Source organism: Oryx dammah, unplaced genomic scaffold (assembly GCF_014754425.2).
Source record: "Oryx dammah isolate SB20612 unplaced genomic scaffold, SCBI_Odam_1.1 HiC_scaffold_3, whole genome shotgun sequence".
Taxonomy (NCBI): domain Eukaryota; kingdom Metazoa; phylum Chordata; class Mammalia; order Artiodactyla; family Bovidae; genus Oryx; species Oryx dammah.
Window position 1 is genome coordinate 12,068,313 of NW_024070187.1, and position 14,870 is coordinate 12,083,182.

The window sequence follows — 14,870 nt, forward strand, 5'->3', positions numbered from 1 at the left end:
AGTTCTCCATTGAGGAGGACCTGCTTTGGACTGACTCTAGTTTGTTAATATACTTTAGATATGATTTTAATAACACAGAATAAAACAGCATTATTTCCATGATCTTGTTATAACAGCCCTACTAATGTGCTTCTAGTTGGAGTGTACTTTTTAATCATATAACAATTATTTAGTATGTGCCTACCATAGCCGGTCAGTGTGTGTGGTGTGGTGAAAAAGATTTCTGTTGTTATTGTTCGGTTGCCAAGTCATGTCCAGCTCTTTGCGACCCCATGGACTGTAGCACACCAGGCCTCCCTGTCCTTCACCATCTCCAGGAGTTTGCTCAAATTCATGTCCACTGAGTCAGTGATGCTATCTAACCATCTCATCCTCTGCCACCCTCTTCTCCTTTTGCCTTCAATCTTTCCTAGCATCAGGGTCTTTTCCAGTGAGTTGGCTCTTAGCCTCAAGTGGCCCAAGTATTGCTGCTTCAGCTTCAGCATCAGTCCTTCCAATGAATATTCAGGGTTGATTTTCTTTAGGATTGACTGACTTGATATCCTTGCTATCCAACAGACTCAAGAGTCTGAGAGTCTTCCACAGTTCCACAATTCAAAAGCATCAATTCTTCAGTGCTCAGCCTTCTTTATGGTCCAGCTCTCACATCTGTACATGACTACTGGAAAAACCATAACTTTGACTATATGGACTTTTGTCAGCAAAGTGATGTCTCTGCTTTATAATACCCTAGGTTTGTCAAAGTTTTCCTTCTAAGAAGCAAGAGTCTTTTAATTTCATGGCTGCAGTCACTGTGAGACCTTTCCTATATAGTTCTTCTGTGTATTCTTGCCACCTCTTCTTAATCTCTTCTGCTTCCATTAGGTCCTTACTGCATCTGTCCTTTATCATGACCATTCATGCATGGAATGTTTCCTTCACATCTCCAGTTTTCTTCAAGAGAAGTCTGATCTTCCTCATTCTATTGTTTTCCTCTATTTCTTTGCACTGTTCATTTAAGAAGGCCTTCTTATCTCTCCTTGCTATTCTCAGAAACTCTCCATTCAGTTAGGTATATTTTTCCCATTTTCCCTTGCCTTTCACTTTTCTTCTTTCCTCAGCAATTTGTAAAACCCTCTCAGACAACTATTTTGCCTTCCTGCATTCCCTTTTCTTTGGAATGGTTATGGTCACGGCCTCCTGTACAATATTATGGGCTCAGTCCACAGTTCTTCAGGCACTCTGTCTACTAGATCGAATCTCTTGAATTTATTCATCATCTCCGCTGTATATTAATAAGGGGTTTGATTTAGGTCAGATCTGAACGGCCTAGTGGCTTTCCCTACTTTCTTCAATTTAAACAATAAAATCAGCTTATATTAATCTTGTGGTCAACTAAAATCCTCAACCTCCTTTTTGTCTCTAAAAGCTGCTCAAAGGTAGAAATATGAGGCTACTAGTTTTATGTGGGAGTTTGTGGAGAGAACCAGAAACCAGAGGAACTCAAACTTTGCTTATAACAGCCTAAGGTTAAACCTCAGACTTAGTTAAAAGGACAAGCAGATTAACAAAACTCTGGCACAAATGTAAGTCTGGAACCTACACTGTTTCCTTTCCTTTCCTTTGTCAATTCTGGTAGAATTTTTCATGAAAAACATGTGGTGGAAACTAAAAACAGTGACTTGCCATTAACTGTGAGACGCTGAAGGGAAGCACAGCATACTGATGAAGTGCTTCTTATGAGACTACTAAAGTCTAACTGCAAAGTGTACTGAAAAATGAAAAGGGGCTTTGAGAATTTCAAAGGCCTCTGTGTAGTCATGAAATCTGGAGCCTCACACATCCCTGCGTTATCCCACTGTCTCCTTCTCTCCAAGTCAACAGAAGCATCTTTCAGTTTCAATGGACATTTCCCTCTGAGCTGCTCGGGAAATTCAGCAGCTCTTCCTGGAAGTCTTTTCACAGGACCCTTAAGTTCCACGTGATCTAGAACACTGCACTTGAACCATGGACTCTACTGAATAAAAGAGCACATAGATTATTGTGGACCCTATAAGTTTACACTTTTTTTTTTTTGCAGTGGGCTTTCTTTCTTCAGCCCCAACTCTCCCCAGTCCTGTAGCACAGACTACCAAAGCTAAGCAAAGTATCAGTAAACCTACCAAGGTTAGGTAAAATCCGGGACTCATGTAGAGAAAGACAGAGAGGTTTTAAAAAAATAAAAAAAAACAAGAGATCAAAGAGAATGCTAAGTTGTAGCAATATAAGAGGTCTGACTGTCCAGCAGATACTTAACCTGCTAGTCTGAAGAACCCTCCTAACTCCATATAGAGTCAAATTTTGGGGAACCAAATAACAACAACAAACCCAATGAAAACTAAGAAAGAATTCTGGAGTTTGATAGAAAGAAGCAAAGAGGTTCCAGGATCCCAGGGACTGTGTCTGTGGGGGGGCAGGCGGGGGGGGGGGGGGTGGGGGGGGGGGGGGGTGGGGGGGGCTAGGGTGCTGTAGTGAGCAGAGGGTCAAGAGTGGCAGCAGGGCTGGGGTCTGCCCACTGGCAGCCTCTTGGAGCAGCCTCAGAGCTGCAGGCCTCATGCTCCCTGACAAGCCGGGGCAGGTGAGCAGAAGATACTAGAGGAGCCTCTGAAACCCGCCCACTGCAAACCCTGGAGCAGAGGCTGCTCTCCCCAGTCTTCAGGACTCCGTATGTTTGCTCCTGAGTAAGGACCACACTTTGTCCAGGTGAGAGATCAAGGCTATATTTGTCTCTTTAGAAAAACCATACATATTATAAGTTAGGTCTTCTCTCCCTGGTAGATTGAGAGTCTCTTGTGGGGTGAGAACATCCATTTTATAGTTTTACAACAACCCTTTCTTTATATATATTAAGAGTTCAGATAAAGAGTTGTGTTGGATATTGACAAAGTCTTTCATATCTTTGTTTAAAATGGTCAGCCTAGAAAGTTAATGGAAAAAACACTGGGATGTTAAATGAGCAGGTATTTTTTATCCCATTGGGATAGTTGCTCAGTCTTCATTCTTTCACTAAAATTTATCGAGAACCTACATACAACTGTATGAGACACCTCAGAGACATACAAATGTGAATACAACATGATTACTGTCCTCAAATAGTTTATAGTCTAGTAAGAAGAAAGACATTTTATGACAAATGCAGAACTGATGACATTATAGAGAAAAGGGGTTATAAATAAGAATAGTATGTGCAATAATAAAATCTGTCCTGTTCTTTTGACAAACATCACAAGCTATATATTTGTAACAATAAAATATGTGTATATATATTTACACATACACATATAGGCACATATGTAGGTATGGGTACAAAGTTTAAGTATTTGTAATAGTTTATCATATATAACATTTTTATATACAAAATATTTGGTATTATACAAAATATACTTCTAAATAGAGTATTCCATTTTATTACATATGTATAATATATATAATTTAAATAGACATGTGAGTACATATGTACATATTGCTATACTAGAAGTGGGATAATTCTCTCTCTAATGCTTTGGGACACAACAGATCTAGTAGTTAAGAGTGCTGGCTCTAAAGTCCGATTGTCTGAGATCAAATCCTAGCTCTGTCAATTCTTAGTCATGTGACTTTGGACTTACAAACTAACCTATTTAAATCTCACTTCCTCATCTGTAAAATAGAAATTATTACCCTAATCTCACAGGATCATTATGAAAGTAAACGAGACATTGCTTGTAAAGTGTTTGGCATATAGATGGTAACAGTTGTTGCTCTACTATGTCATCTAATATAGCATGAATATTTTTCCACCACAATAAATAGTTTCTTTTTAAATAAACAAACTCTGACATGTTTTCAGTGTATGTCTGCTGAATGAATAAATGCTGCAGACAATAATGACGTTAGGTGTTATATCACATTTATGTGTATTTTCAGTGTAATAAAGAGGCAGCTCAAATGATAGAAACATCATCCAAAGGTTCAAGTCTTAGTTGGAGCTCTTTTATGAGTTGCTGCTGCACATACTCCCAAAATGCATTCCTAGACTAGAAATTTAAAAGGCTGTATGCTACAGTTAACAAGAATGCAACACTGAAAAACCAAAGAGCATTTCATAGAGCACAATGGAAATTCTGAGAAAAAATGAGCAAAAAGGGTGGGTGTATCACACCATGTGGTTTATACGAGAAAAGGAAAAACCTGAACTTTCTTATGTCAAAACTCATACTTCTGAGTCTAAAACACGGAGTCCTGGCAGAAAGAGTCATCTTTCCTGGCTCCTGGGCACATCTCCTTAATATTTGCTGACTTGTAAAAAACTTTAAAAGGTTTTGTGGAATCAAATGGAAGGGAAAAAATGTTAATACCAAAAGCTACTATCAGTACTAGCTGCAGTTATAACAATACCGTGTGTTTAAAAACCAGCTCCCACGTGCCATAAGATCAGTTACATCCTACATCTGTAAGCCCTTTCTGGGGTCCTCACCTTGGCCGTGGCATGAGGGGAAGCACCCTTCTCCAGTAACAGCAGCGCCACCTTCTGGTTGTCATAGTGAGCAGCAACATGGAGCGGGGTAAGGCCATTCTGTAAAGGGTGTGTTTAAGTTTCAGTATTAACAAATTAGCATTAGCTGCTGTAAAGCTGCCAGGATGCATGGAAACTGATACAGATTAAGTTCATGTTAATGCATTAATATAGTCAATAGGAAAAAAATCAAAGTAAATATCTCATGATTTTCATGTTAGAAATGTAACTAAAACTGAAAATGAGCAGTTGAGCTTATGATCAACACAAAGCATCTGTATTCCACCATAAAAAAAAATCTAAAATGCCATGTAAGAATTATTACATTAACATTGCAAAGATTCTTCTTAATATAGAGAAGTTCTGGACCCTGTTGTGATACCAATACACGTTTGAGACACAGCTTTTTTAAACACCTTCAGAATCGGTATGTATGTGGACAGGTCATGTCTATTTGGCATAGTTTCAACAATTACATTGATATTTCTTTCAGAAGACTGAGAAAAATATCTTGAAACAGCGATCCCCCAAGTTTCCAACTTAACCGAGTTATAGGCTAAGAAACATACATTACTGAAAACTTTTACCTTCCCCGCAGAATCTGCGGCAGCACGGCGTTGCAAGAGAAGTTTTGCCACATCCAGGCTCCCATACTTGGCAGCTACGTGCAAGGGGGTAAAACCCTTCTGAAAATGGGAAGAACAAAAGTAAAATGTAGCATTTGTCTTTGTGACTGCTAACAAAATCGTTTTAACAAAACCTATTAAGCAAACTATGTTGATTCTCCACTTGGGAAAAATACTGGAAACATTAAATCTGTTAATCATAAACGAGGACTAGAATAAGGAATACAATTTAACAAAGAGTTTGGCTTGATAGACTGGACAAAAAAAAGTCTTATTTTGAGGGCTTGGAGACTGAAATTGGACCTAATAGGCTTGGAAGGTGCAAGGGTCAGTAAAATGACTCTGATCTGTGAGTGAAAAAAAGAAAAAAATTCCTGTCTTTTTCTTACCTCTAAAATTAACAGGATTAAACCAATAGTGCCTTCTGTCCAGACTCTTTTTTCCTATTCTTTTTATAATATCTGAATTCCAAATTTCTTCATTTAAGGTTTAGGGTATTTTAGCAGTCATGATTAAAAAAAAAAATGATTTGTGATTCAGTTGATAGCATTTTCTGCAGAAATAGCAAGATAAATGGTGGACAGAACAAAAAGTGTTCACCTTAAAACCCACCTCTCTTCCTGACTGTTATCCCTTTTCTCAGAAGACCCACACTTTATCTAATACCTTTTGGAAAATACACTTTACTTCTGGCATTCTACTGAGCTGATTAACACCAGATTAACTGTTGCTCTCCTACACATTTGTATGTACAAATTCAATGTCTTGTGTGCCTAATCCACATCACTCTGTAATTAGCAGTCTGTTACAAACATAGCCAAGTTCCTGGACTCAGATCTCTAGGATGGCACAGCTCCTACACCATGATCTCAAATCCATCGTATTGGCCAGACAGTCTAACCACATGCTCTTCTGGCACTGGGGTGGATGTGGGAGGATTCTAAAGCTAACCAGGACTTGCAAAACACACACAAAACACACATTCCTGGGTTAAGTGGTCTAAGCTATGCTCTATCCTCCAGAGCACTTAGGCCTTCGTCAGAATACAGAACATCCCTCAAGAAACAACACTGCTTTCTCACGGTATCACTATACACATTATTTTTAGCTAAGATTTTTTTTTTTCTTTTTGCTTTTTTTGAACCTTAGCTCGTCAGTCTTTGGAGGAGAGTAAATCTGCTTTTTGCAAGTGTGGGAGGAATGTAAGAAGTCCATTTAAGCCAACATATGTTATTAATACTCTCCTCCCTACACACAATGACCGGGGTGACCCCCAGGGTGAAATAGAGTTCTTTGAGACAAACCACGTGGTAAAGAAGAAAAAAACTAAACTTTTATCCTTAAAGTCTTGCTGGAATAGTGGTCCAGCCCCTTTATAAATTTGGAAACTATTATTAGACAAGACTACATAGAATCTTTACTGTAGAATCACAAAATAGAGGGTGGAAAATCTCTCTTGAGTCACACATTTTCCTTCTTCCCCTATGTTAATCTCATCAGGATTTCACTTGCCCTCTGATATTTATAAACACTCAAATAGCTTTAATAATGATGAGTCAACTGCTCTTCAGAACCCCAGGTACTTCCACTGTGGAACTGCTTTGTTTAATAGTTTCTTCTATTTAACTGTCGTAATTTAATATTGCTTTAGATATATCTTTAATTCTAAAAATCTTTGAAAGACAAGGGACTATATTTTATTCCCTGTTTCTGTATTTTGCATATCTGAATTGCATTTATTTATCACCTTCGTCTGAGGAGACAATCACCCAACCTTTCTTGGGTTGCTATTGCTGCTATTATTATTATTACTATGGAGTTGACCCTTGAATAAAGTGGGTTTGCACTGTGGGAGTTCACTTATATGCAGATTTTTTTCAATGGCAAATACTATAGTACTGCACAGTCTGCATTTGGTTGAATCCAAGGCTGCACAAAGGATATGGAAGAAACCAGGATACAGAGGAAGTGCAGATGTGAGGACAGACTGCAAGTTATATGAATATTTTCAACTGCATGAAGCATGGGTGCCCTTAACCTCCTCAGTGTTCAACGATCAAATTCATAACGGATAATGGACTGCTTCTACTGCTAAGAGGACAATACTTCAGTTTATACTTGAAAACTTCCTTCTCTCTTAGATGTAGTCTTTCTGTCTATTTATTATGAGCAAATTGAAGGTGTCTCTTTAATAATCTGAATCACTGTTGGACTTGTCAGAATTATTTTGCCCTGCAAACAATTCAGTTGTTATAGGCTGTAACATGGCTCATTCTCCTCTTCTGGACTAGTTCATTTCTTTTGCTCCAGTAAATTGTGTTCCTTTTTCATTCTAAGTCACATTCAAATACTGGATCTCAAATAGAATGCGTCAAGTGGGAAAAAAATTGTCTGCCCTAGCATTAAACTTTGAACATAAGTAAAATTCTGTGATATGGATTTTCTTTAGAAAACCTAATTTTCTAATTAGATTAGAATTAGATTTAAATTGTCTAATTTTATATTAGACAATAGTGACTAATAAAGTATGATTCTGCAGCCCACTTCTGTTTAGTCTACTGTTGAACCACTGTGAGCTGGTTAAGTAGAAACCAGAAAAGGCATGACAGCTGATACCAAGGTTGGGAAAATGCAAGATTAAGTAAAGTGAACTTCTAGGTGGTACTCTTAACAAACTCTTAACTCTTAACAAATACAGTACTGCCAATCTAATGCAATGTTCTTTTCCTCACTAGTAATACTAGCTCAATGTTATTTGGGAAGAGCATTTTATTTCCTTGTGGCAATAAGTTACAGATGTTACCATGGGAAGTGAAGAGAATGTAGCCGCTGCTTTATGGAAATCATCTTAATTAAAGTTCTAGGGGGAATTCCCTGGCAGTCCAGTGGTTAGGACTCCACATTCCCACTGCAGGGAGCCCAGGTTTGATCCCTGGTCAGGGAACTAAGATCCCACAAGCCAGAGAGCCTGGCCAAAATCATAATAATAAAGTTCTAGAAATAACACTGGCATTAAATTAGAAGAAGAAAACCCAGCCCTCTTTACTGAAGATACTATACGTAATCTCACAATCCCCCTTGGTCATCTAGAAAATGAATCTAAAACATTCAAAGAGAAAGAAGGAAGTGGGAGGCTGACAGGCGCTCCGCCCTCCCTGCCTCTGTGACTCAGGGACGCTCCTGGTCCACGTCAGCGTGAAGCCACTCCTCTCACCTTGGTAGCCAAGGAGTGGGCTGCCCCCGCTTCCAGGAGGACCGAGGCCACGTCCACCTGTCCTTCCCTGGCAGAGATGTGCAGCGGCGTGTGCCCATTGGTAGTGGCCGCATCTGGGTGAGCCATATGTTGCAGAAGCAGTTGAACAATTTCTGTCTTACCCAGGCGGGAGGCAATATGCAAAGGCGTCTGTTCCTCCTACAACTCAAGTCAAGTAAAAAGTTAGTGCCAGGATACACCGAACTTCACCAATAGTGCATTTCACCCAGACGTTTCATGATGTCTCCTCGGGATCTCTAGGAACCTCTACCCCAAAGGGAATTATTTCAACTCTGACCACAACTTATATCTTCTTACAGAATGACAAACTCTTCCTCAGATTTTTTAAAAGTAGATATTTCCATGAACTTGGTCATTGTTTTCTGCACATGCCAAAATGCTTCTCAACTCATTAAGGCTTCAGCCCTCACTGATGTTTAAATATAAACCAACTTATGGTTCAGAATAAGAAAGAAATCTAGTCCAGAAGTCCTAAGACCTAGATTCTCATCCAAAAGCTTTCACCAAGAGACAGTATTCTGGGAACTGTATCAAGAGAAAAAGTACAAAGGATGCTGGGAAAACGTTGTTATTATTCCACTTAGCAAGCCAAGGATACACATGCTGGTTATTTTCCTCAAGGAGAGACTGTGGATAAAGAAGATATTGTAATCTGATTTAAAAAGATGTCATTTCAGGAAACGTGGCAGACGGGTCTGGGACTTGCATCCAGGGCTTCAAAGATCAAATGGAAGTCTGGTGAGAAGATAATGGGGTTAAGAATTTGCCAAGTGCTTTTCATTTAAAAAAGGGAGAGGATGTAGCTAGTATAAGAGACAGGAAGGACGTATTCAAGGAGGCTCAAGAAAACACCTCACTCTAATGTGTGGTCAGGAAAACGTTTTCAGCGTTCAGAAAACCAGGCCAAAGTATTCTCTTATAAAAAGAAAATTGTGGGTAACCTTAGTGATGAAAAGAGGTATATCTCTAATCTGCCCAAGGGCAGGTCCTAACAAAGGTGGGGGAGGAAAAGCTGGGCCAGCTTCCAGGGCTATGAATGAACAGAGAAGACAGAGTGGGGAAGAACTGTTCAAAAAACGCAGTGTCTTAAAGTTATAAGAAAAGCAGTATTAAGAGGGAGTGAAAAGAAGAGATGAAATAGCCTATATGCATTCCAGGATGGCAAGAACAAAATAATAAACAGTAATTGTCAGACTTTATTTTGGGGGGGCTCCAGAATCACTGCAGATGGTGACCGCAGCCATGAAATTAAAAGACACTTACTCCTTAGAAGAAAAGTTATGACCAACCTAGATAGCATATTCAAAAGCAAAGACATTACTTTGCCAACAAAGGTCCGTCTAGTCAAGGCTATGGTTTTTCCAGCGGTCATGTATGGATGTGAGAGTTGGACTGTGAAGAAAGCTGAGCGCCGAAGAATCGATGCTTTTGAACTGTGGTGTTGGAGAAGACTCTTGAGAGTCCCTTGGACTGCAAGGAGATCCAACCAGTCCATTCTGAAGGAGATCAGCCCTGGGATTTCTTTGGAAGGAATGATGCTAAAGCTGAAACTCCAGTACTTTGGCCACCTCATGGGAAGAGTTGACTCATTGGAAAAGACTCTGATGCTGGGAGAGATTGGGGGCAGGAGGAGAAGGGGATGACAGAGGATGAGATGGGTGGGTGGCACCACTGACTCAATGGATGTGAGTCTGAGTGAACTCGGGGAGTTGGTGATAGACAGGGAGGCCTGGCGTGCTGTGACTCATGGGGTCGCAAAGAGCTGGACACAACTGAGCGACTGAACAGAACTGAATTATATAGCACTGGGATTTTAGAAAAATTTGCACTTTCTAAACGTCTTTCATGTACTTGACAAGTCCCTTGCTTATAACAGACCTCAAAGGAAGGTGTAGGATGTATTAGTTGGTCTTTTCCAGAGAAATTAAATGAGTTCTCCAGGACTGTCCAAGGTCACTCAATTATTAAAACAGAATGTGAATTCAGGCAGTGGATTCTAAAGACATTTCTCTGTCTATTCATTCTACAGAGACAATATGACAGCCACTAAGAAAACTAATGGGCTTCCCAGGTGGCACCAGTGGTAAAGAACCTGCCTGCCAATACTGGAGACATAAGAGACAGGGGTTTGATCCCTGGGCTGGGAAGATCCCCTGGAGGAGGGCATGGCAACCCACTCCAGTATTCTTGCCTGGAAAATCCCACGGAGAGAGGATCCTGGTGGGTTACAGTCCAAAGGTTCGCAAAGAGTTGGACACGACTGAGCAACTTAGCACACATATAAGAAAACTAACAGGACAATGGGGGGTTCTCAATAGAAAAGGAAACTGACAACACTTGATACAACTTTCTCTGAAATATAGAGGAGATGAGAGAGGAGTGAAGAGAATTAACAACTACCAAAATAAATGGATAGCAAAAACAACAGCAACAATCACGAGACCAAAGAACTTGAGGATAGCAATCATGAACATCGGTTGTTTCTGGGTGTCCTTTCTTGGACTTCTGCCCAGCAGATTTTGATAGAGGTGGGTTCTGCATGTGACACGCTCTAACATGTGTTTTCAGTGAGCAAGGGAGAGAGTTGGGGCAATGATAACCCCTCAATCCATAGCTGGGAAGTGACAAACCTTGACTAGTGGGGACTGAGTAACTGGCTGAATTATCAGTGTCTCTTGGTTCTTAGACCATGCATTAAGGTACTTGTTTTTTATTTTTAAAGTTAAGAAATAAGCTTTCTTGCCTAATTTCTTCAATTTTTGGTACAATCCTATCTGAAAATTGAAAAGGAAAGAACGTACAGATTCAATAAGAAATTTTTTCCACCTGAAATCAGAGATTCTAAGACTTCTAAATGTGCGGGTTGTTGTTTTCTTGTTGAATAACAAAAGTTTAATTTGCCCCCTGCAGTTAAAGCTAATTCAATCCAAAGCAAAGAACCGGGAAAGAACAGAAGATGATATTAAAGAAAAACTGTGTGTATCCTGACCTTCTCGGTCTCCTCCAACTATCAGCTCAGTCGCTCAGTCGTGTCCGACTCTTTGCGACCCCACGGACTGCAGCACGCCAGGCCCCCCTGTCCATCACCAACTCCCAGAGCTTGCTCAAGCTCATGTCCATCAAGTCGGTGATACCATCCAACCATCTCATCTTCTGTCGTCCCCTTCTCCTCCTGCCTTCAATCCTTCCCAGCATCAGGGTCTTTTCCAATGAGTCAGCGCTTCACATCACGTGGCCAAAGTACTGGAGTTTCAGCTTCAACATCAGTCCTTTCAATGAATATTCAGGACTGATTTCCTTTAGGATGGACTGGCTGGATCTCCTGGCAGTCCAAGGGACTCTCAAGAGTCTTTTCCAACACCACAGTTCAAAAGCATGAATTCTTCGGTGCTCAGCTTTCTTTATAGTCCAACTCTCACATCTATACATGACTACTGGAAAGATCATAGCCTTAACTAGACAGACCTTTGTTAGCAAAGTAATATCTCTGCTTTTTAATATGCTGTCTAGGTTGGTCAAAGCTTTTCTTCCAAGGAGCAAGCATCTTTTAATTTTATGGCTGCAGTCACCATCAACAGTATGAGGGGCAACAATTCTCTCATCATAAAACATCACTGACTGTAATACAGCCTGATCCAGGCAGATATGAGCTCAGCCTTACTATCACTACTAGCTTGAAAAACCAGGGAGACTTTCTGAGCCCCAGCCCCTTTTACCAAAATGACAAAAAAGCAACGGCTGGGACAGGGTTTAAATGTGTGATAAAATTTTCGCTACTAGTTTCTAGCTAACAAGATCCCCAGGAACCATATCTGCTGGCAGCTAACTAAAGTCTTAATTAAGTTTTAAGTGAGTTTAAATTAGGAGCCCTGTGATTGCTCAATCCCTGAAGAAAATGCCAGACCCCCATATTGTGCCAACAGAACGTGGGCACTTAAAGCAAGAGAGCTCCCAGAAGCGCAGGTCCTAGCAGTGGCCCCAGTTACGACCGTCCATGGCGGACGCTGGCTGAGAAAGAACCTGGGCTGGGGGTGGGGCAAGCACACAGATCAGTGTGGCAACCGGGTAAAATTTTACTATCTCCCCTTTGTAAGAAAGTGAATTTTAGCACAATGGTATTAGGTTAAGAGAGGGAGTGTTCAGAAGTGCATGCATGTGGGAATTTGACTCAAACTATTAGGTAGTTTCATATTAAGAGAGAGGGCTTCCCTGATAGCTCAGTTGGTAAAGAATCCACCTGCAATGCAGGAGACCCTGGTTCGATTCCTGGGTCAGGAAGATCCACTGGAGAAGGGATAGGCTACCCACTCCAGTATTCTGGCCTGGAGAATTTCATGGACTGTACTGTCCTAGGGTTGCAAAGAGTCAGACGCAACTGAGTAACTTTCACTTTCACTTCATTTCATATTAAGAGAGATAAATGTGAAGGCCTTTTATGATTAAGCATGGATTATAAAATATTTACCAGAACACTACCACAATTTCTGGTAAACTTAGTGAAGTTCATAGTACTCAGAGGGCATTGACTGACCATAATTTTTTTTCCTAAGAGCTGAATTGCCAGGCAAACTTAAAAGGAAGTGAGAATAGGTAGAGCACAAAGGATTTTAGGGCAGTGAAACTACTCTGTTTGATGCCTTAAGGATGGATACACGTCATTATACATTTGTCCAAACCCAGAGAATGCCCTCACCTAGGGTGAACCCTTGTGTAAACTATGGGCTTGGGGGTATCATGATGTATCAATGTAGGTAGGTTCATCATTCATAATCAATATACCACTCGGGCGGGGAATGCTGATAATTGGGAGATTATGGGATCGGGTGTCTTTTGGAAATCTATGAACCGTCCTCTCAATTTTGCTGTGAAACTAACACTGCTTTTAAAAAAAATAGTCTTTAAGGGTGGCGGAGGGGAGAGGGAACCAAGAAAAATGCCAAGGCAGGGAAGAATAGAGATTGAATAACAAAATACTTAATACATAAGAGCATAAAACAACAATAATGATTACCAAAGAATGTAAGTTACACTACTTGTACAGTGGATAGAAAGGTGGAAAAAATCTAAACACACAACAGTAATGTCAAGGCTGCCCATGTATCACTGCATTCTGCATGAAGGTCTGCAGGAAAAAAATGCTGCAACATTCACAGAGGCAGAGAATGTTAAGGAAGTCTAGAGGAGTTTCAAGGTTTCTAAGGCCAAGCTTACATTTTAAGCATAAAGACCCGGAAGTGAAATGACTTGCCTAAAATGACTATTGGTATGACTCCAGTAGAATGCTTTCATTCCAGTACACTAATGTTTCTGAAATGGATTCACAATGGTGGGATTCATGCTGAAGTGAGCTCTAGCTTAGATAGTGAACAAGGAGAGAAAAAGTATTTAAATATTCTATGAGAATCCGAAAGATGCTAGTGCAGAAGTTAACAGAACAGCGTGGAAAAGGAAACAGAAGATATTGCTAAAATATTCAGTGTAAAGGAAGAAGGTGAAAAAAGCAACAGGGAAGCAAAACTTTTTTTAAAAAAGAAGAGGGAAAAAAAAATCAAGTTGTGGCGGAATTAGAAATGGAAGAATCCAATCACACAATCTCCCATATTTTGGAAGAGTGGAAGGGCAGAACGTCTAAATACGGAAAATCAGAGTAAGAAGAAAAGTGGAACTCATTACAAAAAGGAGGAAAGTAAAGCAGATGAAGGGGAAACATGAAGACTTTGAACATGATTTGTTTCTCAGTAACTAGTAAGAAATGTCTCTGGAAATTTGATCAGCTTTGGTGGTAAGAAATAAATATTATGTAAGTATCTTTATAATATAGATAAAAATATTAAAGCTCGTGAAAATGAAGATATTTGTGGAAGTGCTTTCATAGGTTAAAAAAAATCATTAAAATGTTACTCAATGCCAAATTTCTTATATATTGTATATTTTTTCAAATGTTAACGTTTCTAAAATTGGGAGTGTATTTTCCATTGTGTATATTCACTGTACCATTTTATTTCTGCCTGAAAACTGTTACTGAATTGATGCGTTCACCTACAGTCCTTGGCACTTCCACATCAGGAGATAAAGGACAGCAGCATCCCTTGGAGATGGAAGTCATGTGCATAACAGCAGCAAGCCCCAAGCACCAGCACCTACCCTGGCTCTGGCGTCGACGAGGGCACCGTTCCTCAGGAGGCATCGGACCACTTCCACCTGCCCTGCACGGGCCGCCATGTGCAGGGCCGTCTCCCCACGCTGCCAGGAAACAGAGATCGCTGAATCTTAAGCAAACCCACCGCTCTGGATGGCACACAATAAACATGTGCCTTTTTGTGAAAGATAGCATTATATCCAAAAGGTGTAAGAAATCTAGGTAAAAGCACAATTACTTCATAATTCTTCAGTCTGGAAAAACAAGGTTTGGTATCTTCTCCATCTTCATAAGGATAGAACAAATGTTTATATATGT

At 40.1% G+C, this 14,870-nt stretch overlaps 1 protein-coding gene across 11 annotated transcripts in view; it reads right to left on the minus strand.

Annotated features, from left to right (window-relative positions):
• ANK2 (ankyrin 2) overlaps positions 1-14,870 on the minus strand; it is a 251,354-nt gene that overhangs the window by 100,425 nt on the left and 136,059 nt on the right. For all 11 annotated transcript variants that reach the window (XM_040237434.1, XM_040237432.1, XM_040237433.1 and 8 more), the window contains 4 exons: positions 14,558-14,656; positions 8,354-8,551; positions 5,101-5,199; positions 4,475-4,573 (listed from right to left, as the gene is read on the minus strand). In XM_040237434.1, the coding sequence (XP_040093368.1) occupies positions 4,475-4,573; positions 5,101-5,199; positions 8,354-8,551; positions 14,558-14,656 (495 nt within the window). The remainder of the gene's footprint in view (positions 1-4,474; positions 4,574-5,100; positions 5,200-8,353; positions 8,552-14,557; positions 14,657-14,870) is intronic.